Raw genomic sequence first — 27,212 nt, 5'->3', positions numbered from 1 at the left:
TGGGCAAAACTGAGACAATTGCAAAGGTTTGAAAGAGAACAGGTCATGAAATCGAGGCCATTTGACCTTGACAAGCGATCTGAAGCATATTCGAAGGCTTGGATAGCGCCTTCCCCATCTCTCTCTGTCTCAATCTCTCTCGTCCGATATTGTCCCGAAAACATTGATTCAGCATCCACTTCTCACTCGGAAGCATGGAAAACCAAGCCGTGCAAGGTCAGACTAGGGACAGAAGAGGCTCTAGAGAGAGGGCTCGGACTCCAAGGGTTCGCGAAGCCCGGCGATGGGGGGAGGGGAGACTGACAAGCAGCAATTGTTTAAAAAAAAAAAAAAAACAGCATTCCCGTTAGTTGGTTTTACAGCCGTTTTCACCAGAGCAGCTACTCGAGCAATGACTACTAACAGCTGGGCCTAAGCCCCTCGGAATCTCTCGTCCCCCTGAGGGAACCGCTTAGGATGAATAAGGGCGGTGCACAGCGGCCTCCGCCGCCAGCCATCATGGCCACCTTCACGTGGCAGAGGGCCACCGGCGCCGGCGCACGAGGTGGGGGAACTGCGCGGGTGGCAGGAGAGACCCTCGGCTAGAGTCACAGCACAAAACGGCCGCCATCCCCACAGCCGCCACTGGGGGGCGCGCGCGCCAGCGGATCCCCCGCGGGCAACGGTCGGCGGGACGGTGCCATGTCCCCGCACAGGGGAGACCGTCGCTCGAATCCAAGCCGTCTTCCCTCCGACTTCCAACGTGGGAAGGGGCATAAAACCCCAGTCTCCTCGCGTTCTCACATCTCCATTTTACCTCACGCCACCAACAAGACTAACTGCCGGCAGGAGGCGCGGTTAACTCCGCCCTCTCTCCCCCCCCCCGCCGGCAGAATGGTCTAGCCCGCGCTCGGCCAGGCGCACACCCTGCCAACCCCCATCCGCCCGCCGGTGGCGCATTGGCGCGCGACGCCGAGGGCGGGGCCCGGGCCGGGCGCGCGCGGACGCCGCTCTATAAATACGGGCCCGCTTCGCCCGCCGCTTCGTTCGCTCCGAGTCTCCAGTGCGGCCAGAGCTGAAGCAAGCCTGCCTTTGCGCGCTCCGCAGTCCCTGCCTCGCCGCCGCCGGTCTCCTCAGAGCCGCGTTCTCCCGCCGCCGCCGCCGCCGCCGCAGCCATGAACGGACAGCTCAACGGCTTCCACGAGGCGTTCATTGAGGAGGGCACGTTCCTCTTCACCTCAGAGTCTGTGGGGAAGGTCACCCAGGTGAGCCGACCGGGGACTCGGGAGGAGGCAAGGGCGGAGGCCGTGGCGCTGGGGGGTGGGGGGGGTCGAGGCCGTCCGGCTCGGTGAGCACTGTGGCGGCCGCGCGTCCCCCTCGTGGCGCCGCGAGTGTGCGGTGTGTAGCCGCTGCTCCCCTCCCCCTTTCTCCCATCCCCATCCGGCGGCGCGCCCCGGCATGCGGAAGGTTCCAGAAAGCGAGAAGGGCGGGGACCCGCCCGCGGCCGCTTGCGATCCGCGCGGGGAGGGCACTGTTTCCTCCTCTTTGGTCCCGACGTCTGGAAAAACCTCAAGTGGGCGACCCCGCCCCGCGTGCTCGCGTCCGGCCGTCGGGAGCGCGCGCCCCGCATTGCAGCGGCGACCACGTGTTCACCGCATGTGGCGGCGGCGGCGGGGCGAAGCGGAGCTGGCGGCCTCTAGCTACCCGACCCCGCTGGGTTTGAAGCGGGGGCTGATGCCTCCAAACGGCCTATCTACATATTATCCATGGCTTCCGGCCACTGAAAATGCTTAAGACTCTGGGTGGACATGTCCTTAGGCCTTGAAGGTGACAGACAGCCGCCGCCTAAATATAGCTCGAGTTAGAGAGGGCATCCCTTATTTGGAGGCTGCGTAAAAAGGTTGGGGAGCGTGGATTTAAGTACAACTTCCCTTCGCATTAGGTTTCCTTTTAAAGGCTTTCCTTTGGCGATTTCCTACGAAGAAAGGAGGACTTCACTTTGGCTTTGTGCACTGAACCGCCATGATGAGATGGGTTACAATGAAGCCGTTTTCGGGAACTTTGGGTCTCAAGACTGAACATAACAGTCTAGCAAACAGTATGCTTTTTTTGTGTGTGTGTGTGTTAAAGGGGGTCCACACCAACTAACAGCTTGGTCTGTTGGAAGGATCTGCTTTTAGTTAGTGGCCCAATTAATGTACAAACCCAGGGGGATCTTGATGAGTAATGGATAAAAATCAACCGTTGCTGTGGTGGGTTTTTCTTCAAAGAAAGTGCCTCCACGTCGATTGAGGCGCTCCTTATTACAGTTGATAGGTTAGGTCTTAAGGCTGTATGGCTGCAATACACATTTTTGGGAGAGAGTGTAGAGGCAGGAGATTTGGGCTGCAGGCAACACTTTTCTGAACAATACATATTCCAATCCAGTATGCTGTCCTTTTCTAAATTGATGATAAAGCCGGGAGAAATTGAATGTGCTATATAGAACACATTTGGACAGTTTCCTGTATTGTTTTCTTTAAAATTTATTTTCATGCTTTAAAAAAAAGTTCTAGCTTCCTTGATTGGTTAGTGTTCTTTAAGGTTCGAGTGGTTGGTTTGCATTCGGTCTTGGATTATTCAGAACCCCAGGTATAGACAAGATTTGGTACTAGTTACAACTTGAGGAACTGAGTGTTTCTAATGATAGGGAAATGGACTGTTCTAAGAAATTAGTAGCCTGACAGTTGGCCCTTTTAGTGGCTTAAATTTGTAAGGAATTTTAAATGGGAGTAACAATTGGTCTTTAAAATATACTACAAAGTTATTTACTGTGGTAGGCTTTGGGATTTCAAGATAATCAGTGATTCTACTTTGACTTGATTAATCTGAGTTTATGTGGCCATTCTGTTTATTTAACATAGAAAATTATTTGGGAACTTCGATTTTCAAAATAAAGTACTTTGAGGTAGAACTGAATTCATTACAAGGTGTGAACTATATAATGGTCTGGGATGGGTTAAGTGTGCTGAAAGTTCTGGCTTTTGATGAGCTTATGTAACTATATATTAAGGCTGAAATACCAACTTTTCAAGTAGCATGCAACCCCATATACAGTAATTTTTATTCTGGCAGATGGCTTGTGGTAAAGCAGTGCTTTTATTAACAGTTAAGGTCTCCATACTTAATGCAATGGAGAATTGCTTACTAAAGAATTACGTGGGTGAGGCCAGCGAGAAGGTTCACTGGGTTAAGAGTACTTGTTGCCAAGCCTGTTGTGATCAGACTTCAATCCCGGGGATCTGGGATACATAATGGAGAACCAACTCCTTTTAATGTGTCTTCCGATATTAACATGAACACCATGGAACATGCATGTACAAATAATGCTGTTTTTAATTTGTTTTTACCATAAAAAGTTTGAGCCTAAAATGACAATACATGCTTTAGTTCCAGCAACATTCTGGAGACTGAGTCAGGATTGCCGTGAGCTCAAGACTGGGTAATATGCTGAAATCCTATCTCAAAAAATCAAGCCGGGTGTTGGTGGTGCATGCCTTTAATCCCAGCACGCGGGAGGCAGAGGCAGGTGTATCTCTGAGTTCGAGGCCAGCCTGGTCTCGAGTAGAGCGAGTGCCAGGATAGGCTCCAAAGCTACACAGAGAAATCCTATTTCGAAAAACTTGGATTCCAGATATTTTTCTGCTGCAGATAAAATCTATATAATCTTGACAGCATGCCAAGATTTTTGTCATTACAAATTCACAGCTCTTCTTGACTCATGTTGGACACCAACTGCTAGCTATATGATAGGTAAAGTTAACAATAGTAGTTAAATTGAATCAGTAATTTTTTATTTTCCAGATAAGATCTGTGACCAAATCAGTGATGCTGTTTTGGATGCTCACCTTCAGCAGGACCCCGATGCCAAAGTGGCTTGTGGTGGGTACCCAACACTTGCTTATGAATGGAAAGGGGGGCATTTGAAGCAATGTCTGGTCTGTGATGCTCAACTTGGGAGGTTGAGGCTGGAGGTTAATCCCAGGGATATAGCATGTACAGCATGGATTGAGTTCTCCAACAAGCACCCACCCCCAACTAACATTTTAGGTATAAATTTCTGTTTTATTAGAAACTGTTGCTAAAACTGGAATGATCCTTCTTGCTGGGGAAATTACATCCAGAGCTGCCATTGATTACCAGAAAGTGGTTCGTGAAGCCATTAAACACATTGGATATGATGATTCTTCCAAAGGTTTGTTTTAAATATTTTTCTGCAAACTTTTTTTTTTTGTTTTTTTTTGTTTTTGTTTTTTGGGTTTTTTTGCGGGCATAGAATATGACACTGGTGGGAGAAGCTTCTAGAATATACCAGTAATCATTAACTGATTTGTATAGTTTTACCACATCCTCTCAGCTTTCTGATCCAGCCTATTTTGTCCTTTAAAGTGTGACATTTAGTGCAAAAGCAATTATTATCTATCCTACAAACAAAATATAGATTCACATCAAAAAGAGTGGCCAGACATGATGATCCACCTGTAAATTCAACTTTTGGAGGTCAGGCAGGAGTTAGCTACTTAGTTTGAGGCCAACCAAGTTAAAGACCTTGTTTCAAACCATAATGTAGAGTTTGCTGCCATCAAATTTTTTTTGCCTCTTAACCCTTACCCATTTGTTTGTTTTCCTTCCCTCCAAGACATGGTTTCTCTGTGTAGCCCAGGAACTCAGATCTGCCTTACCTCTGCCTCCCAAGTGCCGGGATTAATGACATGTGTGCACTACCACTGCCTGGCTACCCCTTTTCTTCAAAGAAGTAGAGGTGCTTGATCACTTCACTTTAGCGAGTTATCACTTTAAGTGCTGCTTAATGGGCAATACCAGTAGGAACACCGAAGACAAAGGTGATAAGAGTGATTTGAGCCGGGTGTTGGTGGCACACGCGTTTAATCCCAGCACTCGGGAGGCAGAGGCAGGCGGATTTCTGTGAGTGCCGGGATAGGCTCTAAAGCTACACAGAGAAACCCTGTCTTGAAAAAAAAAATTAATTCCGGGTTGGAGAGATGGCTCAGTGGTTAAGAGCACTGACTGTTCTTCCAGAGGTCCTGAGTTCAATTCCCAGCAACCACATGGTGACTCATAACCACCTTAAATGAGATCTGGTGCCCTCTGCTGGCATGCTCGCAGAAGACTTTATAGACTGTATACATAATAAATAAATAAAATCTTTTAAAAAAATTTTTTAAAAAGAGGGTTATTGGAATACTTTGTTGTTTGTAGGGTTTGACTACAAGACTTGTAATGTGTTGGTTGCCTTGGAACAACAGTCACCAGATATTGCCCAAGGTGTTCATCTTGATCGGAATGAAGAAGACATTGGTGCAGGAGACCAGGTATTGTGATAGTTTGTTGACATCTCTTATGATTAAGTTCTGAAACATAGATTTCACTTCCCATTTCACTTTTCCCATTTCTTAGGGCTTGATGTTTGGTTATGCCACTGATGAAACTGAAGAGTGTATGCCTTTAACCATTGTGTTGGCCCACAAACTAAATGCCAAACTGGCTGAACTACGCCGCAATGGCACATTGCCTTGGTTACGCCCAGATTCTAAAACTCAAGTAAGTGGTAATTTTAAACCTACGTTCATATTAAGATTCCTGAGTTACTTAGTCATCGCTGGCTGGGGAGAATAATACTTGTCTTTTTGCTGTATTTAAATTTACAATAGAGAACAAAGCTGGTTAGACAAGTGTTCTGGTCTATTTTGCATTCAAGGTGACTGTGCAATATATGCAAGATCGAGGTGCTGTGCTCCCTATCAGAGTCCATACAATTGTTATATCGGTGCAACATGATGAAGAAGTTTGTCTTGATGAGATGAGGGATGCTCTAAAGGAGAAGGTGATCAAAGCTGTTGTGCCTGCAAAATACCTTGATGAAGATACAATTTACCACCTACAGCCAAGTGGCAGATTTGTTATTGGTGGGCCTCAGGTAATGATTGTATAAAATGTTTTGATTACATTTGATTATTTTTGGCTGCCACCATCTTTTTTTCTAGCTGCCCCATCCACACATATACACCATGTCTTGTACACAAGCCCAGGCTACCACAAAATTCTCACTGTGTACCTGATGTTAATGGCTGTGTGCAGCTAGCCTTCAACACCTTGTCCTGCCTCAGCCTTCCAAGCACTGGGATTATACATGTGAGCTGTTGCTTGCTAGGTCTTGAATGATTCCTAATAGCCTAGTCAAGAACCACTCACTAGAAAAGATTACATGAGTTAAATCCTGTAATTTCAGGGTGATGCTGGTTTGACTGGCCGAAAAATCATTGTGGACACTTACGGCGGTTGGGGAGCTCATGGAGGAGGGGCCTTTTCAGGAAAGGATTATACCAAAGTGGACCGCTCAGCTGCTTATGCTGCTCGTTGGGTAGCAAAATCCCTTGTTAAAGGAGGTCTGTGCAGGAGGGTTCTTGTTCAGGTATGTAATGAACAGGTAAATGGGAGAAGGGCATTTAGTAAAATAGTTTATATACTTATTTTATAACAATATATTACTGACTTTTAGGTCTCTTATGCTATTGGAGTCTCTCATCCATTGTCGATCTCCATTTTCCATTATGGTACTTCTCAGAAGAGTGAGAGAGAGCTATTAGAAATTGTAAAGAAGAATTTTGATCTTCGCCCTGGGGTCATTGTCAGGTAAAGATGGTAAAGCCTATTGCTAGTGAGAAATAGGGGGTGGGGTGGGCATGTATATATGAAAATCTGAGGAGATGAAGGTAGACTCCTCATGTAGGGAAATAAATTTTAATTCCTAGAATATGCCTGGAGATGACCTAGCTGATACAGTGTTCTGTGACTCAGTAACATCCTAAAGTTCTCCATCTTTGATACTAAGCTTTGTGCTTACCTTAACTAAGGGTGCTACCTTAAGAATTAATAAGGTGGGATGTTCAAAGTTACAAAGAAAATAACCATAGTGGGCATTGATTGGACCTTGGTAAGTATTTAATTGGAATTCCTGAGAATGATAAGTTTTCCTATTTGTCAAGCCAGGCCTGGAAAACAAGGACTGTAGTTACTAATAAAGAACTGTGCAAGGAGTTTGGACACCAGGGAAGTAACAAACACTTTTGCCATGAACTTTTTTCCTAGCAAACCCCAGGGAGAACTGAACTCATTTGCCAGAGCTCTTGAAATGAGTCTTGCTGATTGTTTTGCTTTGTTTTAATTTAATGCTACATATTAAGTTATGGACTTGTATATTCCAGGGATCTGGATCTGAAGAAGCCAATTTATCAGAGGACTGCAGCCTATGGCCACTTTGGTAGGGACAGCTTCCCATGGGAAGTGCCCAAAAAGCTTAAATATTGAAAGTGTTAGCCTTTTTTCCCCAGACTTGATGGCGTAGGCTACAGAGAAGCCTTCAAGCTCTGAGGGAAAGGGCCCTTCTTCCTAAATTTTTCTGTCCTCTTTCAGCTCCTGATCAGTTGCAGTCACTCTAATCAATGACATGAATTTTAGCTTTTGTGGGGGACTGTAAGTTGGGCTTGCTATTCTGTCCCTAGGTGTTTTGTTCACCATTATAATGGATATAGTGAGCATAGGTGATCCATGTAACTGCCTAGAAACAAACACTGTAGTGAATAATGCTTTGAAATCGAACCTTTGTGCCCTATCACCTAATCCTCCAAAGTCCTAATTGCAATTATTTTCCCACCGGATGCTGAAAATGTCCTTGTAATGTGCACGTAAAGTACTTGTAGTTTGACTATAGACTTTGGCAATGCCATAGCCCTGTCAGCATGAATTTGTAATGTCTTGAGCTCTATTTATTGAATGTGAAGCCCCTTCCCTCATCCTCCCTGTAACTCAGTCGTTTCTAATTATGTAGTTGTTTGTCAGGGAGTGTTCCCTATCCAATCAATCTTGCATGAAACGCAAGTTTCAGTTGGAGCTCTAGCCTGACTTTAAAAAAAAAAGGCAGTTACAATTAAACCATCTCCCTGGTGCTTATGCTATTAATTGCCACCTCTTAAACAGCACCGAATCAAAATCTCTCCACTTTTCAGCTGTCTTTGGAGGACGTACGTAATAAGGTTTTATTTAGTAAACCAACCCTATGCATGGTTTCAGCACTAGCCAAACCTCACCAACTTCTAGTCTAGAAAAACAGGCACTTGGCACCCTTGTGATGTCATACAGAGAAGTCACAGGGCAGTACCTGAGGGTCTGTAGGTTGCACACTTTGGTACCAGGTAACTTTTTTTTCTTTATAAGAAAGACAGTACTCCACACTGCACAATAGCTCCTCCCAGGGTTTTAACTTTGTTTTATTTTCAAAACCAGGTCCAATGAGCTTTCTGAACAGCTGGTGTAGCTACAGAGAAACCAGCTTCCTTCAGAGAGCAGTGCTTTTTGGCGGGGAGGAGAAAATCCCTTCATACTTGAACATTTTCTAATTGCTTATTTATTGTATTCTGGGGTATGGCGTAAGTACAGAGAAGCCATCACCTCAGATGGCAGCTTTCAAAAGATTTTTTTTTTTTCCTCAACACCATGATTCCTTTAACATGTTTCCAGCATTCCCAGGTAGGCCAAGGTGTCCTACAGAAAAACCTTGGGTTAGACCTACAGGGGGTCTGGCTGGTGTTAACAGAAGGGAGGGCAGAGCTGGTGCAGCTGGCCATGGAGAAAGCTGACTTGGCTGGTGTGGTACAGAGAAGCCAGCTTGTTTACATGCTTATTCCATGACTGCTTGCCCTAAGCAAGAAAGTGCCTTTCAGGATCTATTTTTGGAGGTTTATTACGTATGTCTGGTTCTCAATTCCAACAGTTAAATGAAGATCTAAATAAAATGCTAGGTTCTACCCAAACTTGTGTCCATTTGTTGCTTTCCCTTCCTGCATCTGCCACCCATTGCCCAAGATAGATAGTCTTAGATGACATTTATTTCACTGGATGTATGACCGTTAGGCCCCTTGGCTTTCAAAAAGACAATCCATTCCCAGAGCAAATGTAGCAATACTAATACAACTTTTAACCTATCCCATGCTTACAGATGTGTGCCATAGAGCCCCATTTACATGGAGGATCAAACCCAGGGCTTCATGCATGGTAGATTAAACCTCTGAGTTCCATCTCTAGCCCCAAACATCTTAACCAGTAATGCCCTCACCTATATTTGATTCATCCCAACCTAGTAAATTGACATGGGAGAAGCATCTTTGTACAAACTTAAGAAATTTCCCAGCATTTTTGAAAGACACTCTTACATCTTGGAACTTGGAAAGGACACAGTGCCAATATGTATCTATCTGTAGCATTATTGTAAAAACCAAAGTTGATAAAGCAGGGTGGAAATGGTGCATGCCCTTAATCCCAGGATAGGCAGAGGCAAACCTGGTCTACAAGAGCTAGTTCCAGGAAAGCCTCCAAAGCCCAAAGAAACCCTGACTTGAAAAACTTAAGGAATGCAAACCTAGTGTTCTTGCACATGGCCATCAGTAGCCTATAAACAATGGTTTGTATGCATCAAGAGGGGCTTTTTTTTTTAATCTCCATTCTTGGGCCCAACCTGTGAAAAAAGTAGTGGGCCTGCCTTGCACTATACAGGATGAAGGAATAGGCCAATAGAGATAAAAATAAGATGAATAGAAGATGGGGCTTGACATGTAAGGAAAAGGGGAACCTCAAGGCTTATGACTCAGTCATGGCTTAGAGAGCTGCCATTCACTAAGCTGATTTATACTAAAGCAAGCCATCTGGCTTCCCTATTTAGTAGTGCTATTCTGATACCACTGCTACTGAAAAACTTGTTGGATACAAAAAGAAATTACAAATAAAAAGTTTTGTGTATCTAATACCTGACCATCCTAATCACTTGGAATTAACACAAGTTTTAAGCTATACTGCTTCAGCTCTACTGTCAATGGTTCTGAAAATTAAGCAACATAGAAGATCCTAGCTCCAACAGATTTCAGCTCAAATTGTCAACCAACTCATGGATGCCTTTGGGTAAATTTTACCTGCTTTCCTTTCTTCAAAGGTAAAATAAGGTCAGTGCTTCTTAAAGTACTAAGTATATTCAGCACACAATTTCAGGTATTTTCATTGTGATAAATTCCTTTTCCTGCCAGGCGTTGGTGGCGCATGCCTTTAATCCCAGCACTCAGGAGGCAGGCCTGGTCTCCAGAGCGAGTGCCAGGATAAGCTCCAAAGCTACACAGAGAAACCCTGTCTCGAAAAACAGAACAACAAAAGAATCCTTTTCCTAAAGAACCAGCTTAAAAATGACTTATAAACCAGACAGTGGTGGTGCACACCTTTAATCCCAGCACTTGAGAAGCAGAGGCAGATGAATCTTCTGAGTTCGAGAGCCCAGCCTGGTCTACAGACAGTTCCAAGACAGCCAGGGACACAGTCTTGAGAGGGAAAAAAAATTCCTTTAAGATGACAGTTCACGTTGCTTCGGATTCTGTAAGCTATGATAAAGAACTTATTGGGGAGGGGCGGGATGGACAAAAGGAAAACTAGATTTGGTGATAAACATGTAACCACAAAACACTCAGGCTTGAAATAGAGGGACTACCATGAGTTTGAGGCCAGCCTGGGCTGTACTGTGAAAGCCTGTCTCAAAATAGTTTTTCTCCAATATCCTTTGCATAGACAGTAAACTTGTAACAGGCTGTCCCCACATCTGCGCAGAACATCTGGACTTCCCTCAGAACTCAGAGTGAACATGCTCAGAATCTGGCTCTGGAGGATTAGGGTTTGAAGAATCGGTGTTTGAAGCACTTGACTCATCAACTGGTTCGAATGGTCGCAAGTTTGCATATGTCACCTCTTGGGCTAGCTGCTCTAGGGAAGGACGGCCTAATAGCAGATTTCGGAGTGAAATTCGAGTCATCAGGAAGCTGAAAAAAAGTTAAACAGTCCAAATGTATGATTCTACATAACTCCAACCAAAGCTCTCAGGAAACACTTGGTCTTAGACCCACTCACCTGGGGTCACCTCATTGACCTTCCACATCCCAAATTCAAGGACCCTACTCCCTCCAAAGCCTGACAAATATTCTAGGGTAGAATAGGGATAATCATGGAAAGATGGAAAGGTTTGAGATAAAAGAACAGGGCAGGGTGAGGAGAAGAAAGATACCTAGGAATGTCTACTGTTATCCTCACTAGGGGAAAGTGACCAAACCTGTAAACTCCTGATAGCAATGACAAATGCTTCTGTGAGTGAAACTTACCTGCGTCGAAAGACATACAGCTTTCGCATCAAGAAGCGGAGGAATCGCTCATGAAAAGGGCTATTTCGCCGGCGTTCAATCTCTTGGAGTTTCCGCTGCCGTCTTAGAAAGGTCTGGACCAGAGGTGTTGGCTCAGGGCCCCCTTTTACTTCCCCTTCCAAAAGAGGCTGAAGTTCTGGAGGCAGGGGCCCTGTTTCTGTCCAGGAGACAGGAAAGAGGAACCAATGAGATGGATGACTCTGATGAGAGACTTCAGGCACTCTCCTTCATGGTTAGATCCTATAACCCTGACTTCCTGATACCAGGTGCTCTGCCAACCCTTCATGCACTCACCACTTCCGTTCTCCACCTTTTCCTTTAATTCTTGCAGATATGCCAAGTCTTGCTCCAATGCGACCTCTGTAGTGTTGACATAGACGTACATATAGCAGGAAGGACTAGATGATATAGTGTAGACTTTATGGTACTCTCCAGCAGGCAACTGATAGGGGAATAAAAGAAACATTCAATTCTAACTTCCCTAGCAAGCAAGCCCATGGCCTCACTACTCTAATCCTGCTGGCACTTTCTTTCCCTGTGTCTTGGAGTCCGAAATAATGTTCTCTAGAATCTGGATAGTTGTTCACAGCCTCCAGGGTCTCTCTTTTTCCTCCCAGTGTTGTGTTAGGTCTCACTGTGTAGTCCAGGCTGGCCTAGAATTCTCAGTCTCCCTGCCTCAGCCTCTAAAGCCCTGAAATTGACAGGTATGTGATTCCATGCCCCCATGAAGCCCTTGCTTTCTGAGCCACCACTATACTACTGCACTGGTAAAGTTTTTTTTTTTTTTTTTTTTTTTTTTTTTTGTAATAAATGAACCCTGCTTCCCTAAACTTCATACCACTTCTAGAGCTTTGTTTTGTAGTAGTAAATCCCCAGCCTGTCACTGTTAACCCCAGCAAATACCTGCATTTTTTCTCCCTCCTGAAGAGTCTGATTTTTCTGTTCTGCCACCAATTCCACAGTGACCTCTCCCTGCAGCAGCTGGATGCTAGTGTTGCCCAGGTCTTCACTCACAAAATTCTCCAGGTGAAGCCCTGCCAGGGGCAAGAGAGTTCACCATCCCACCCCACCAGAACAGACTTTCACCACCATCACCTCCAGAGAGTCCCCTCCCTACCCCATCATGTGCAATGTCTCTGGTCAAGGAAGCCAAGAAAAGACAGCAGAATCTCCCCTCACTTTCCTCCATACCAGGGAAATCTGCAATGAAGACCACCTCAGTGTGGTTGTCCAGACTGCTCTTAATGTCCTGTAACTTGGTCCTCCAGGGAGATAAGTCCATCAAGAGTGGTTGTACCCAAGGTGTGCGCTGGAAGGGGGACCAGACAGCCTGCACGATGTCCACACGAGGGTCAAAAAGCCTTAAAAAAGGAAACCATGTTCTGAGGAGGCAGTGGCCCCCCACCCACCAGATCTCCAGTTCTGTTCCTTTCATCATTAGACCCATGGAGAGTGAATAGGATTTCCCAACAGGAGAAATGCCTACTGTCAGCATGTTAATGCCAGTCCGTGGCAGGAGGGGAAAGAATGTGAGTTAGTGGCCACCTGAGGAAAAGGCATTGTGTTAACAGTGTCAGAAAGAACAGTCGGGTCACTTTTCTCCTGGATGATGGTGCCCCCTGCTGGACACAACCAGCTATACCCACAACCAGATCAACCCCGACATGCACTAGACAGAGAGAGACAGCCTTGTAAAAAGCAAGACACCATGAGGAGACATCAGCTTTTCATCTTGACAAAATGAGCTGTGCTTCATCTTTCCCTGTCTCTGCTCCCCTTGCCCACCTCTGCTGGAAGCGGTCATTGATGGAGACCCAAATATCAAAGTAGATCTGGGGCTCAGTGACATTGTACTTGGGAAGCAGGAGGCTCAGGCAAGTGGCATATTGCTTCAGCATGTCTGCGTGATCCTTCCATCGCCGGCTCTGTGTGAATACCTGCCCCAAACCCCCATATTAGTCCCACGTTGTCACTGGCAACCTCCAAGACATGCACTGCCAATAACACAACCATCTCCACCTGCTGCCTAATTTGAGCAGGAGGGAAAAAAAGGAACTTGTCTTCAGTGTGAATTTTTCATTGTTGGTATTTACTTACCTTTCTAAAACAAAATCTTAATTCAAAACAATGACAGACTATCTCACATCTATCCACATTTTAAAAAAGCACAGCATCAGACATAATGGCTGAAAAGGAACCGGCCTGCGCTACACAGAAAGACCCTTGCTTAATTAAAAATATGGTCTGGTGAGATGGTTCAGCATGTTAGAAACATTTGCCACAAAACCCTGATGACTTAAGTTACCAGAACTCACAAAGTGGTAGAAATAACTGACTCCACAAAGTTGTCTCCACATGCACGTGTCTGTCTCTCAACAAACTCTAAATATTTTGTCTGTTTTTTTTTGTTTGTTTTACGAGACAGGGTTTCTCTGTGTAGCTTTGGAGCCTATCCTGGCACTCCCTCTGGAGACCAGGCTGGCTCGAACTCACAGAGATCCGCCTGCCTCTGCCTCCCGAGTGCTGGGATTAAAGGCGTGCGCCACCAACGCCCGGCTCTAAATTTTTTTAAAACTACAAAAGGTTCAGGGATGAGGATGTAACTCAATGGCAGAGTATACACTTTAACATGTGTCAGGCTCTGGGTCTAGCACCAAAAAAGAAAAGAGAAAAGAAAATAAGGTTCTGTTTAGTTTTGGAGATTTTTTTTTTTTTACTTTATGATATGTATAGGACCAAATAAAATCCTAAAGCCCAAGGGGCTCTGAAGAACTGGCAGCATCAGATGTCTCACCCCAGGGTTAAGGTAGCCAAGCTCGCCAGTGAGGCCATCACGGTAGGTGATCTTTACATGCTGGTGGGAGCGGGAGTGTACCATCATGTCCCAAGAATAGCCATACAGCCCGTTTGTCCAGTTGTTGTAACCCTGGAAAGGCAGAGCAGACAGCATCAGCTTAATGTCTTTCAACCCAACCCCATCCTCCAGCAAGGAAGAGCTAAAAAGCCAAACCCTTCCTTCCCTACATGCCACATCCACCACAGTCCAAGCCCAGCCTCTGTGGCATGTACAAGGGTCCTACAAACCTGAGTGAGGAAATGGGAATACGGCAGGAAGAGCTGCTCCAGAAGGTAGAGCAGGGTGAAGACAGCTCCCAGCTGGTGGCGCAGCCCCAGCTTTTGACCAGCTTTGGCCCGGGCCCTCTTATATACACAGGAAGCACTGGGCCGAGGAGCATCTTTGGTGGGCAGCAGCTCTTGCAGCCTTTTGGGGCACCGGGCTACCAGCTTCCGAGGCCATTCAGTTGAGCAGAAGAGGGGGCTGCTGGCCAACATGACGTAGGGAAACATACCTAGGAAAGCAGGGAGAAACGTCAATATGGTCAGGCTCCTTGTAGCACCTTCCCTTATGAAGTACCTCCAAGGTTCTGTCTTTGTTTTCTTGAGACAAAGTCTCATAAAGCCTACATTGGCCTAGAACTCAGTATGTACCTGAGGATGATCCTGACTTAGTCCTTCTCACTCTATTTCCCAGGTGCTGGGACAGGAGGTACAAACCATCACAGATGGTTTTGTGTTGTGCTTGGGATGGAACCCAGGACTCTGTGAATATTAGGGAAGCCCTGGAGCAGCTGAGCTGCATCCCTGGCCCTGAGGAAAGTGTCTGACTTGTTCCTCTCACAGACCTCTGTTGTACTCAGAGGTGCCAATCCTCTCATCCTTACTTCTTCTTACTTCACAGTGATTACACAGGGTTCAACTTAGCTCCTGTACCCACCACCACCACCCACCTACAGACAGCGCCTCTAGGTTCTCCCCACCAAGCGGCAGGCACTGACCTATGCTGAAGAGCTGCGAATTCATGCAGTGGAAGTAAGACACAAAGACGAGGCCAATGGGTCTTGAGGCATCAAAAAACAGCAGGAAGCCAGCTGAGAGGTCAAGCAGAAGACCACACCAGTGTACCACCAGCAGGCTTGTGAGCTCCTCAGACAACACCAGCCTGCAGACACAGGGACAAAAGTCCAGGCCCAGCCAGCTGGGTCACCCAGCAACCACAGCACAACCGAAGCTCTCGGTGCCTCAGCAACCTGTCCCCAATGAAGGAATGTCCCACCAGTGGGGTCTAACAGCTAAGCCTGAAATGCGCTCATAACAATGTTCTACATTGGAGCTTACCAACCCCTTGACATTCTCAGGTGTCCTTTTTTTCCTTTCTTTTCTTTTCTTTTCTTTTTTTTTTTTTTTTTTAATATTTCCTGTGCAATAAGTAAAGCCCAATCTCCTAGGATAAAATTTGATGGAAAAGTATACTGCAGGGAGCCAGTTCCTTGTGGAAATCATAAATGAGAAGCATTAAAAGATGAGTTCTGGACGTGAAGGGGATAGCCCTGCAGGCCCAAAGTGGCAGGGTTACCATGACACAGGGCAACAACAGCATATCCAAGAGGACCCCCAGTGATAGTCCAGTATCTATGATATAGAAAAAACCAGAGGCCTCAAACCAATGACTCACTTCAATGAACACTTGCAAGTAATGATATATGGACTCAAGGGTTTACTATGTGGCTCACTGTGTCACACTACAGCATCCACAAAGAGACTTTTTTTCTTCTTTTTCTCTTTTAATTTTTATTTTGCTTTATCATGGTTGCAAGGTAGAGGGTGGATGGGAAAGGACAGGGAGATGAGTAGGATTGAGATGTATGATGTGAAATCCACAAAGAATCCATTTAAAAAGTTAAACTGAGAATGAAAGAAAAAGGTAAGTGCTGGGGCTGGTCCCCAGCATGTCATAAAACTAAATGTGGCAGTGCACACCTGTAATCCTAACACTTGGGAGGCAGAGCAGGAAGATCAGGAAGTTCAAGGCCACCCTCAGAGAGCTAGAAGTCAGCCTAGAATAGATGGTATCTTCTCAAAAGAAAAAAAAAAACAAACTAGGGGCTGGGGAGATGGCTCAGCGGTTAAGAACACTGGCTACTCTTCCAGAGCTTCAATTCCCAGCAACCACACAGTGGCTCACAACCATCTATAATAAGATCTGGTGCCCTCTTCTGGCTTGCAGGTCAGATAAATAAATAAATAAATAAATAAATAAATAAATAAATAATCTTTAAAAAAAAAAAAAGAAAAAAGAAAGAAAGAAAAAGAACAAACTTGTTTTAAAACATTGACTGCTGAGCCGGGCATTGGTGGTGTATGCCTTTAATCCCAGCACAGTGAGACCCTGTCTCCAAAATATTTTTTAAAAAAATACAGTAAGAAGAGCGTGGTAAGGGCTGGGGTGCTTGTCTTACATGCATAAGGCCATAAATTCAATTTCCAGCACCACCAAAATGTAATAAAAATTTAAAAAGAAACTGGAGTTGACAAGGCAAGGATGCAAGCAACTCCCACTGCTACCCAAGGTTACTGGTGGGTACTGGCTCATTTACCAAGTGTGCCGCTTGGTTTAGTGTCAACTTGCACATGCTGGAGTCACCTGGGAAGAGGAAACCTCAACTGAGGAATTGCCTCTATCAGTCTGCCTAGAGCAAAGTCTTTCAGAGCATTTTCTTGATTAATGATTGATGTGGGAGGGCCCAGTCACCCATGGGCAGTGGCACTTCTGGCCCTGGGTGGTATAAGAAAGCAAGTTAACAGGCCTGGAGAGATAAGTGAATGGTTAATACTGGCTGCTCTTCTAGAGGACCCAGGCTTGAGTCCCAGCACCCACATGGTGGCTCACAACTGTAACTCCAGTCCCAGGGGATATGATGCCCTCTTCTAGGTTCCTTCAACACCAGCACCCATGTGGTACACATACATGTATGCAGGCAAAACAGATAAACACATAAATAAAATTAAATTTTCCATTGGGCGTTGGTGGCACACGCCTTTAATCCCAGCACTTGGGAGGCAGAGGCAGGAGGATCTCTGTGAGTTCAGACCAGCCTGGTCTACAAGAGCTAGTTCCAGGACAGTCTCCAAAGCTACACAGAGAAACCCTGCCTCCAAAAACAAAACAAAACAAACAAACAAACAAAAAAGTTAAATATTTCTTTTAAAAGAGAAAAAGTGAACAAGCCATGAGAAACACACCAGTGGGCAGCATTCAACAGTCTCGGCTTCTGTTCCTGCTTCCAGGTTCCTGCTCTTCTCAGCTCCTGCCTTGGCTTCTATCAATGATGGCTGATGATGAGGATGGACTAGATGTGTGAGCCAAATAAACCTTTTTCTCCCCAAGCTGTTTTGGGCATGCTCTTACCACAGCAACCAAAAACAAAGTAGGACACCGCAGCATCTAATTCTGACTCTTTTCTTGTTTCAACAATCGGTAGCATAGAGTCTACCAGATGCAGCTAGGCCCCCATCTTTGAATGTCATTGACTCTGCATTTGGCTGAATAGGGAACTAAGGCAAATGTCAGGCATCTGTTACATAGACCTGAACCGCCCACTCAGTACCTGTAACCCAAAAAGGCCTCTACCTTTACTCACTTGAAGGGACTAAAGAGCCAATGCCGGGACAAGTGTTCCATGGAGTAGCCCTCAACCCAGTCAGCATCCAGCTTTTTCACACCCGCAATGAAATACACAATGAAGATCTGTAAACACAAAATGTAGCATGAATGCTTAAGCAAACAAAGAACCCCTGTTCTTCTGCTGAAAGCTCTGCAAGCCAGGAGGTGGTGGCGCACACCTTTAACCCCAGCAATTGGGAGGCAGAGGCAGGCGAATCTCTGTGAGTTTGAGGCCAGCCTGGTCTACAGAGCCAGTTCCAGGACAGCCCCAAAGCAACAGAGAAACCCTGTCTCAAAAAGCCAAAAAAAAAAAAAAAAAAAAAAAAAAAAAAAAGCCTTGCTGCTCTGACAGAGGACCTGGGTTTGGTTCCCAGCACCCAAGTCGAGCAGCTCACAACCACCTATAACTCCAGTTGTACGGCACCTTCTTCTAGTCTCTGTAAGCACTGCATGCACTTGGTATATTCATAGATAAGCAGGCACACATTCACACATAAATAAAAATAAATGAAACCTGATACCTTCACACCAATGCATATAAAATAAAGTTAAATAACTGATTTTTTAAAAAGTGTAAAGAATAAAAGTTCTCATCTCAGCCAGTACCCAAGAAAGAACATATCCACGACTGTAACCTTTCATCTCATATCATCCATCTAACAAGCTCTAAAAATACAAACAAACAAACAAACCCTACCTATGCCAGGCACATTAGGTACAAAGGAAAAAGTAATAAAAACACAGAAGTGATTAGCTCATGAGGATTCTAATCCAATAGACAAGGTACTATTCATTTCATGATGGGGTGAGAACCCAGGGATTGGGGAACTGGAAAAAAATGAAGGGCCCAGCTAGCTTTCTAGCAAAAGGAATAAAGAAACACCAGGGCCAACCAGATGGTGTAGGGGTATATGGTTATACAGGCTAACACCTTGAGTTCAATTCCCAATGTAAAAATGATGCAGTAGGGTATATCTACAATCACTGCTACAGATAGGAGAATCACCTAGAAGCTCATGGGCCAGCAAGCCTGGAGTATGCAGCAGGGCAGAAACGGCAAGAGACATCTCGTCTCAACACAGTGGAAGGAGGGACCCAACCCCAAAAGTTATCCTCTGAGTTCCACATGCATGGCACAGTACATGTCTGCACACGTACACACACAATACATTAATGAAAAAAAAAATTTTTTTTTTGAGATTAGGTCTCATTGTATAGTCCTGGCTGGCCCAGAACTCAGTATGTTCTGGCTGGCCTTAAACACATAGATATCCTCTGCCTCTGCCTCTGCCTCTTGGGTGCTGGGATTAAAAGTATGTACAACCATGCCTGGCTATATAAATAAATATTTTTAAAAACAAGAAATACTCTAGGGAGGCAGAAGACAGGGCCTCTGACCACTGCTGACTATCAACAGCTCACAAGGAGCCCCTTCCCCATCTTGAAACCCTATGCCCTGGCTGGGAGGTGCACGGTGAGTAGAGCACTCTCCACAAATGCATGAGAGTCCAAGTTTGAATCCCCAGAACCCACATAAAGTAAGGCATAGTATTGTGAATCTGTCTTTACAGCAATCCTACAGTAAGACGGGAGATGGAGACAGGGAATCACTGGACACTCACAGGCCAGCTTGCCTGGCATAGGCAGCATCAAACAACAAAGAAATGAAGATTCTGGGCTCGATCCAGGTGGACAAGATTCCATACCTGGCCTCTCAGGACTGTGTAATTCCAAAGGGGCACGTGGGCATTTTTCTTTTGGGCATTCAGCAGGCCATCCACAGACCTACAGGAAGGAGGTGAAAACATCAAGGAAGGCCTCTTAGTCAAGCTACATTCCCACCCTCCAATTAGGCCAGTCCTATCTACCTCAGAAATAGCTCTCAAGCTGGGAAGTGGTGGCACACACCTTTAATCCCAATAACTCAGTTTGAGGCCAACCTGGTCTACAGAGCAAGTTCAGGACAGCCAGGGCTACACAGGAAAAGCCTGCCTCAAAAAAACAAACAAAAACGCAAAAAACAAACAAAAACAAAAAACAAAAAAAGAAAGCAATCAAGCTCTCATGCCCTCCCTGATTCTCTGGACTATCCGGAGGCCCTCAGGAAACACATGAGTAAATCTTCCTGGGACATAATGTTGACACGCAGTCTCTTATCACAGACTGGCCTCAAATTCACTAGGTAACTGAAACTGCTCTTAAACTCCTAATCTTCCTGATTCCACTTCCCAAGTGCTAAAATTGCAAGAGTGTGCCACCATGCTTGGCAATATGAGTAAAATGAGATGGTAATTACTATTAAGATCATGAAAGCACACTACCATAGATGTTCCATAGCTTATAAAGCAGTATCCCAATAAATCCCCTATATGCTGAAAATAGCCTTAATTTGATATACATGACTTACTGGATATCACAGCACGGCCTATACACTGTGTTAAATGTGCTCAGAACACTTGCAATAATCTACAGTAGGGCAAAAACAAAGCCTGTTTTATAATACAGGGTTGAATATTTTATTGGACACAGTGTCACCTTACTCTGCCACCATGCCTAAAAACACTGAAGTTGAACCATAAGTCAGAGACTGTCTATAGTAAATCATAAGAATAAAAACTAGCTGGGGCCTGGCGTTGGTGGCGCACGCCTTTAATCCCAGCACTCAGGAGGCAGAGGCAGGCAGATCTCTGTGCATTTGAGACCAGCCTGGTCTACAAGAGCTAGTTCCAGGACAGCCTCCAAAGCCACAGAGAAACCCTGTCTCAAAAAACAAACAAATAAACAAATAAACTGGCTGGGCACAGTGGCATACAACTTTAGTCCCAGCACTCAGGAGACAGAGGCCAACAGATCTCCATGAGTTTGAGGCCAGCCTGATCTACATAGCAAGTTCTAGGACTCCACAGTAAGACTATGTCTCAAAAAAGAAAGTAAATAAATAAACAATAAAATCACAAAATGGGGTACTAGAGAGATGGTTAAAAGCACTGACTGCTCTTCTAGAGGACCTGGGTTCAGCTCCCAGCACCCACACGGCACTCACAACTGCCTGTAATTCCAATTTCAAGAAACCCAATGGCATATTCTGACCTCCATGGGCACCAGGAACACACATGGTGCACATACATACACATAGGCTAAATATACATTCACATGAACTAAAATCAAAACAGACATGAAGGTGCATAAACACATGCACACACACAAATATAGATATGCAGTGCAGTATCTTTTTTATTTTGTTTTGGGTGTTTTGAGACAAGGTCTTACTTTGTAGCCCAGGCTGGCCTAGAAGCCACCGTGTAGCCCAAGCTATAATCCTCATGCCTCTGCCTCTTCAATGCTGGGAATAAAGGTGTGTATCACCACATTCAGCTATACTGTATATTATCTTATAGAGGGGTGAGAGGGGCAATGGGGGGGAGGGTGATGGGGATAGTCCAGAGACTAAGCACTTGCCTAGCACGCACAAGGCCCAAAATAAATTCAAAACACTCCCCAGCAAAATAACGCAGAGCATAAATAAGCATTTGTAAAACTGGATGTCAGGATCCAGTGCTAAAGGACTGACTCCCAGTTTTAAATTTTATCCCAAGAGAGAACTGAAAAAGCTAGGATATTAACACCAGATTTATTCCGAAGAGGAGGTCAAGCAGGTTTTGAAGAAGTTAGGGAGAACTCGGCTTACTCTGTGGTCAAAGGCACTAGACCTAGCCAAGGACAACCAAGTCTCATTTATTTCTTCCCTGTTGTGTAAACTTAGGCAGATTCTTTATTTTCCCAAGACTTATTCATCTACAAAATTTGTCCAACTCTATGGACCTCATATTTGCTTGTTTTGAGGCAAGGTCTCACTATATATACAGCCCAAGCTGGCCTCTAATTCAAAGCAATCCTCCTGTCTCGGCATCCCAAAGTGCTGGGGAGGAGCAACTAACCCTGATTCTTCATAGGGTTTTTTGGTTGTTTGGTTTTTCAAGACAGGGTTTCTCTGTGTAGCTTTGGAGCCTATCCTGGCATTTGCTCTGTAGACCAGGCTGGCCTCAAACTCACAGAGACAGAGATCCACCTGCCTCAGCCTCCAGAGTGCTGGGATTAAAGGTGTGCGCCACCAACACCCCGCCTCTTCACAAGGCTTTAATGAGGAAAAAGATTTAAATATGCCTGCCACATAGAAATCCCTGAGTATGTGATAGGTAATTGTTTTCAAAATGTCTAAAAATAACAAAAATGGAACTTGGAAGTAGGAGCTATCTATCAAAATGATGTCTTAATTCTTCTATGACGAAAGCTAGACATCCTGAATCGGTTTCAAGTTTGACAAAGGTGGGGACTAGGAGTTGGGGACGAAGCCTGGTGGTCACACCACAGCATGCAGGAGGCCAGGGCAATCCCCAGGACATATGCACACACACAAAGCTTTACAGGAGGGAAATATGTACTCCTGCATCAGTGGAGACCCATCTCCATCTAGAGGCCCAAAGAGGTTCCACAGCTACTTCTCGCTCTACAATGGGAAACATCTCCTCAAGGTCTCCTGCCCCACCACCCTGGCTCCAGAGCTTTCCCCACCTCCCCTGATAGATGGTCACCTAGGCCAGAGATGGAGTGGGTTACTTTCTCCTAGGACAGCATTGCTGGGCAGCCCTGGTGGCCCCTCTCCTCTTGGTATCTGCTATCATTTCCACCTCACAGCAACTTCTACGTTTGACTATAACTCTGCCTCTCTGGGCTCACACACAGAAAGTAAAGTCTGCACCCCTGGAGTATCTGAAAACAGCTATGTCTGGCTTTAGTCTTCTCTTCTTCTAAGAGGGATACAGGAGTAGATATATCAAGGTACCTGGAGAGATATGGAAAAAGTGAAGAGGTGGGATGGAGCCATTTTCCCATGTCACTTATGTCACTGCAGTCACCCAATTTGCTGGTCCTTCCCCTTCCCAAATCTATCCAATTCAGGCAAACAATACAGCTGAACAAATAAGGGCCCTCACCATCAAGCCTACGTCAGCTGGATCCCCAGAACCCACATAGAAGAAGGAGAGAACAGGCTCCCCCAAATCCATCCAAGTCAAAGTATGATCTCAGACCACACTTTGCAAAACTTGGTTAAAAAAATGTCTTTGAGCCAGCATGGTGGCTCACACCTGTAATTCCAGCACTCAGGCTAGGACAGGAGAACAGCTAGTTCAAGGTCAGTCTAGACATACAGCAATACAAATCTCACAGCAACCACCCCCTCCCAAAAGACCAAAACACCAATAAAAATTGTGCCTACGCAACAATGTTTAGGACTTCACTGGGCCCCCACCTCTCTCTTGTAAGCATCCTGACCCAGACACACCAGACACACCTTACCCCTATCATTTCCCAAGGCACATACCAGTAGTGGTTTGCATCCATGAATGTCAACTGAAAGGCCAACAAACCATAGAGATAGGAGTGGTTGTTCCACGACGTCTTGTCCAGGAGAAAAACGTACCAGTACGGTAGCAGGAATAACACACAGCTCAGCCGGTAGCACAGGCCCAGCATCATGCCCAGTGCCCCTGGGGGTTTGTGAGGAGAGGATTCAAGGTCAAAGTGTCACCACAGGCCCAGCTTCCCTGGGACTGAAATTAAGAAAAGTCAGCAGGCATTTTATAATGAGGCAGAGAACTAAATGAAAGAAGAGTTATGGGGTCAGGACAGCTCACATGACAACAGAGGAGCAGCACGAAGCTGAATCACAGAAGCGACAGACATCCAATGACTTGGTTCACCAGCATGCTTCTGGTGAGTTTCTGACAGGCCAGTCAATTCTCCCTGGTTCGCATCCCCAGCACCCAGTTCCCCTCACCCAGAAACATGATGGTGTAGACAAGATACATCCAGTCAAGTGGCAGTGGGCGCAAGGCATCCAGCAAGGGGAAGCGGCACACATCCAGCCCGTCCAAGTATTTTCGGTCCAGGGAGCTAAGGCCCCGTTCCTGGGGAATGTCCAGTAGCATCAAGAACGCTACAAAGGCAAGTGGGGGAAGGCAGCTGTCAGGCATCAACTAAGGAGGCAAGACTTAGCTCTAAGCTTGCCCAGCCTGGGCTACACAGTGAGTTCAATTAAAGCCTGAGATAGACAGAAAAATCCTGTCTCAAAAAAAACAAAACAAAACAACAGTTACTACTATTAGTTCTGAGCCTATCCTGTGCAGGAATTATTCTAGTTGTGTGGCTTGACAAATCCTCAAGCTCTGTGAGCCGTTTCCCACCTCTAACAACCATGCTCATACTTTGTACAGGGGTAGGGAAACTGGAGAGATGGCCCAACTGAACAGTCGATAAGGGCTGGAGCTCACACCCCAGCACTCACATAACAAGCTGGGATTCTATGAGCATATGTAATTCCAGCTGTGAAAGGGGTAGAAAAAGGAGGCTTGCTGGCTTACCGGCTTCCAGACTGCTGAGAAGCTGCAAGCCCCAGAGGCTCAGGGAGAGATTCTGCCTCAAAGGAATTAGTGAGTGAAGTGTGACAGAGATCATCTTCCGGCCTCTGTGTTCATGCACAGGAGCTCTCACCTGTGCACACATGTGGGAGTGTGTGCATACATATACATCAACAAAATAAATCTCTAAAAAATATTTCACAAGCCTAGAACACACCTTTAATCCCAGCACTGGGGAAGCAGAGACAAGCAGATCTCTGTGAGTTCTAGGCCAGCCTGACTTACATAGTGAGTTGCAGGCCATCCAGGACAGTGAGACCCTGTCTCAAGAAATAAAAACAAGCAACAAACAAGACAAACAATAGCAAAATATCACAGGGTTATAGGCAGGATTAAGTAAGAGCTATGTACAAAACACTATAGAAACTATTAGGGTTGAAGGACTTAACATCTACAAAGATACCCCCTACTGAGCCATAAAAAGTGCTCTAGGGGGACCTTCTGAACATTTTTTTTTTTTTTTTTTTTTTTTTTTGCCCCTGACACTCAGGAAAGAAGTGGTATTTGGTTAACACACTAAGATAAATAAGGGACACTCAGATCAGGAAGCCAGTTTGGGTTCAGGCAGGGTTTCTCAATCCCAGAAGCAGTTGCATTAGCCAGTCTGGTTAATTATCTGTAGAGATATTTACCCACTTATTACAAGACATCTAGTGTATCCTGGTACCAGCACCAATGCCAGCAAGAGTGACTTATTCCTCTTCTCCAAAAGTTCTGACAACTAAAAAGGTCTTCAGGGAGCAAAATGGCCTCCATCTGGAAACTACTGGACTTAAAGGAGTGAAACTACTGGACTTAAAGCCTCTGGGGCTTGCAGCTTCTCAGCACATCTTAACTCTGTGAGCTGTTATGATTGTTTCTCTGAGTGTTTAACACAGCTCCTAAGCAGCTTCCTGACATTAACAAAATGGGTCCCTTGCCAGGTGTGATGGTGTTTGTAATCCCAGCACTCAAGAAGCAAGAAGAGGATAGGCGTTGGTGGCGCAAGCCTTTAGTCCCAGCACTTGGAAGGCAGAGGCAGGTGGATTTCTGTGAGTTTGAGGCCAGCCTGGTCTACAGAGCAAGTTCCATGACAGGCTCCAAAGCAATACAGAGAAACCCTGTCTCAAAACAAAGAAACAAACAAAAAATGGCAAGAAGAGCACTCAAGAAGCCAGACAAGCCTGGTCTACAGAGTAAGACCATTTCAAACGACAAAGAGAGCTGGGGAGATTGCTCAGTCAGTAAAAATAAAACCGCTTGCTGCAAGCATGAGAGCCTGAGTTCAGATCACTAGTGCTCATGCAAAAAGCCTGGCATAGTAGCTGTGCTGTGGAGGCAGGGAGACAGGATGACCCCTGGGGTTTGCTGGCCAGCCAGTCAATGGGTGAGCTCCAGGTTCAGGAGAGACCCTGTCTCAAAAAATAAGGTGGAGAAATGATTAAAGAAGACACCTGCCATTGCCCTCTGGTCTACAAGTGCACACGCATTCCTCTAATCTATGTATTCTATATAGCCTCATATCAAAGCATTTCTGAACACTAAACCCTAACTAGAAATGACAAGGGCAGGTATGATTCTAAACTCTCAAGAAATACTTCCATTATCTAATACTTTCAGCTCTCAGAAAAAGAAGACATCTAAGAAGTAACCAAGAAACAGGTGACTGGGTTGGAGAGAATGGCTCAGCAGTTACGAGTATGCACTGATCTTCTAATGTACCACAGTTCAGTTCCCAGCACTCATATGAAGCAGCTTACAACTGCCTTTAACTCTAGTTCCAGGGATCCAACACCCTCTTCCGGCTTCTACTAGCAAGCACTGACGGAGCATACATTCACACAGAGACTGTCCTGGTTACTCTTTGTCCATTTAAAACAATCTAGAGAAACCTCAATTGAGAAAATGCCTCGTTCAGATCGGCCTGTGAGCACTGACGTGGGAGGGCACAACCTTCTATGTGGACAGGTGATCCTGGGTGGTAGAAGACAGCAGGCTGAGCAAGCAGTGAGGAGCAAGGCTCAACAGCAACGTTCTTCCATGGCCCCCTCTTCAGTTCTGCCCTCACATCCCTTCATGATGAACTACAACTGCAAGCTGAAATAAACCCTTCCTTTTCCATTTGCTTTTTGTCATGGTGTTTTATCACAGTAATAGAAAGCAAACTAACACACGCACATAAACAAAATAATAAGAAATCTTAAAAAGGAATAGGATGTCATTTTCCCAAGCCCAACCCAACTGCCCCCATCCAGAAAATGGACTTACCAAAGAGAAAACGAAAGACCGCCAGGTTTGCGGGGTCTGTTGGTCGGTTAAGTAGGGTCACGAATCTCCGCCAGCTAGATAAGTCTGTCCATTCAAACCCCAAAAGTTTCTCCATGCGGCTTCCCTGGCTGAGCCCTGATGTCCGTGCGGACTTGTTTTTCTGTACTTTATCTACAACCAAGAAATGGGGGAAGCCGGGCGTTGGTGGCGCATGCCTTTAATCCCAGCACTCGGGAGGCAGAGACAGGCGGATCGCTGTGAGTTCAAGGCCAGCCTGGTCTCCAGAGCGAGTGCCAGTATAGGCTCCAAAGCTACACAGAGAAACCCTGTCCAGAAAAACCAAAAAAAAAAAAAAGAAAGAAAGAAAAAGAAAAAAAAGAAATGGGGGAAATGTGTGCGTAAGAAAACCAAAGTCCCCACAACGTCAGGGTCTCCACCCGCTGGCTCCTCCCACTGATCAGACTACTGCAAGCTTCTGGGTTGCAGGCCCTCCAACTCTCTCAGTGTGTCCCTTCCTCACTAGGACCACATGCCTCTCGCCAACCGTCAGCCAGCCTACCTGAGGCGGCAGCGGCCCGTGCAGAGCCACGGTGCACGCCCATGACTACAGGAAGAGACGCGCCTCTGCAGCTGGGACTGAGCAAGTGGAACCCCAAGACTTGGCAGTCTTAGGCTCCGCCTCCTCGACACGTCAACACTCGCGCGGCAGGCCGGAAAGCG

The 27,212-nt window shown here is 45.6% G+C and overlaps 2 protein-coding genes across 7 annotated transcripts; one reads left to right on the top strand and one right to left on the bottom strand.

Moving 5' to 3' along the window:
* Positions 1-1,019: 1,019 nt before the first annotated feature.
* On the top strand, positions 1,020-8,849 carry Mat2a (methionine adenosyltransferase 2A). Its single transcript, XM_027429483.2, is given in 10 exon segments — positions 1,020-1,224; positions 1,227-1,244; positions 3,823-3,900; positions 4,091-4,213; positions 5,239-5,351; positions 5,437-5,580; positions 5,738-5,956; positions 6,269-6,451; positions 6,539-6,672; positions 7,245-8,849. Coding segments are annotated over 10 exon segments (1,185 nt in total). The 5' UTR covers positions 1,020-1,154; the 3' UTR covers positions 7,348-8,849.
* A 1,229-nt stretch (positions 8,850-10,078) lies between these two features.
* Ggcx (gamma-glutamyl carboxylase) lies at positions 10,079-27,212 on the bottom strand. Of its 6 annotated transcripts, XM_027429479.2 has the most exons (15): positions 27,052-27,212; positions 26,493-26,663; positions 23,606-23,764; positions 23,150-23,315; positions 19,473-19,551; positions 17,744-17,850; positions 15,101-15,264; positions 14,349-14,614; positions 14,059-14,190; positions 13,050-13,201; positions 12,456-12,625; positions 12,168-12,298; positions 11,559-11,706; positions 11,226-11,421; positions 10,079-10,889 (listed from the first exon to the last, which is right to left on the bottom strand). In XM_027429479.2, exons 1-15 carry the CDS (start codon positions 27,092-27,094, stop codon positions 10,697-10,699), a joined length of 2,277 nt encoding a protein of 758 aa, XP_027285280.1. In that variant the 5' UTR covers positions 27,095-27,212; the 3' UTR covers positions 10,079-10,696. The 6 variants fall into 6 exon arrangements, 5 of the variants coding, with proteins under 5 accessions (XP_027285280.1, XP_027285281.1, XP_027285282.1 ...); XM_027429480.2 differs by lacking the exon at positions 23,606-23,764; XM_027429481.2 differs by lacking the exons at positions 26,493-26,663; positions 27,052-27,212 and having other exon boundaries at positions 23,150-23,378; positions 23,606-23,746.

Source organism: Cricetulus griseus, chromosome 8 (genome assembly GCF_003668045.3).
Source record: "Cricetulus griseus strain 17A/GY chromosome 8, alternate assembly CriGri-PICRH-1.0, whole genome shotgun sequence".
Taxonomy (NCBI): Eukaryota; Metazoa; Chordata; class Mammalia; order Rodentia; family Cricetidae; genus Cricetulus; species Cricetulus griseus.
This window is presented reverse-complemented; position numbering and strand designations above follow the sequence as displayed.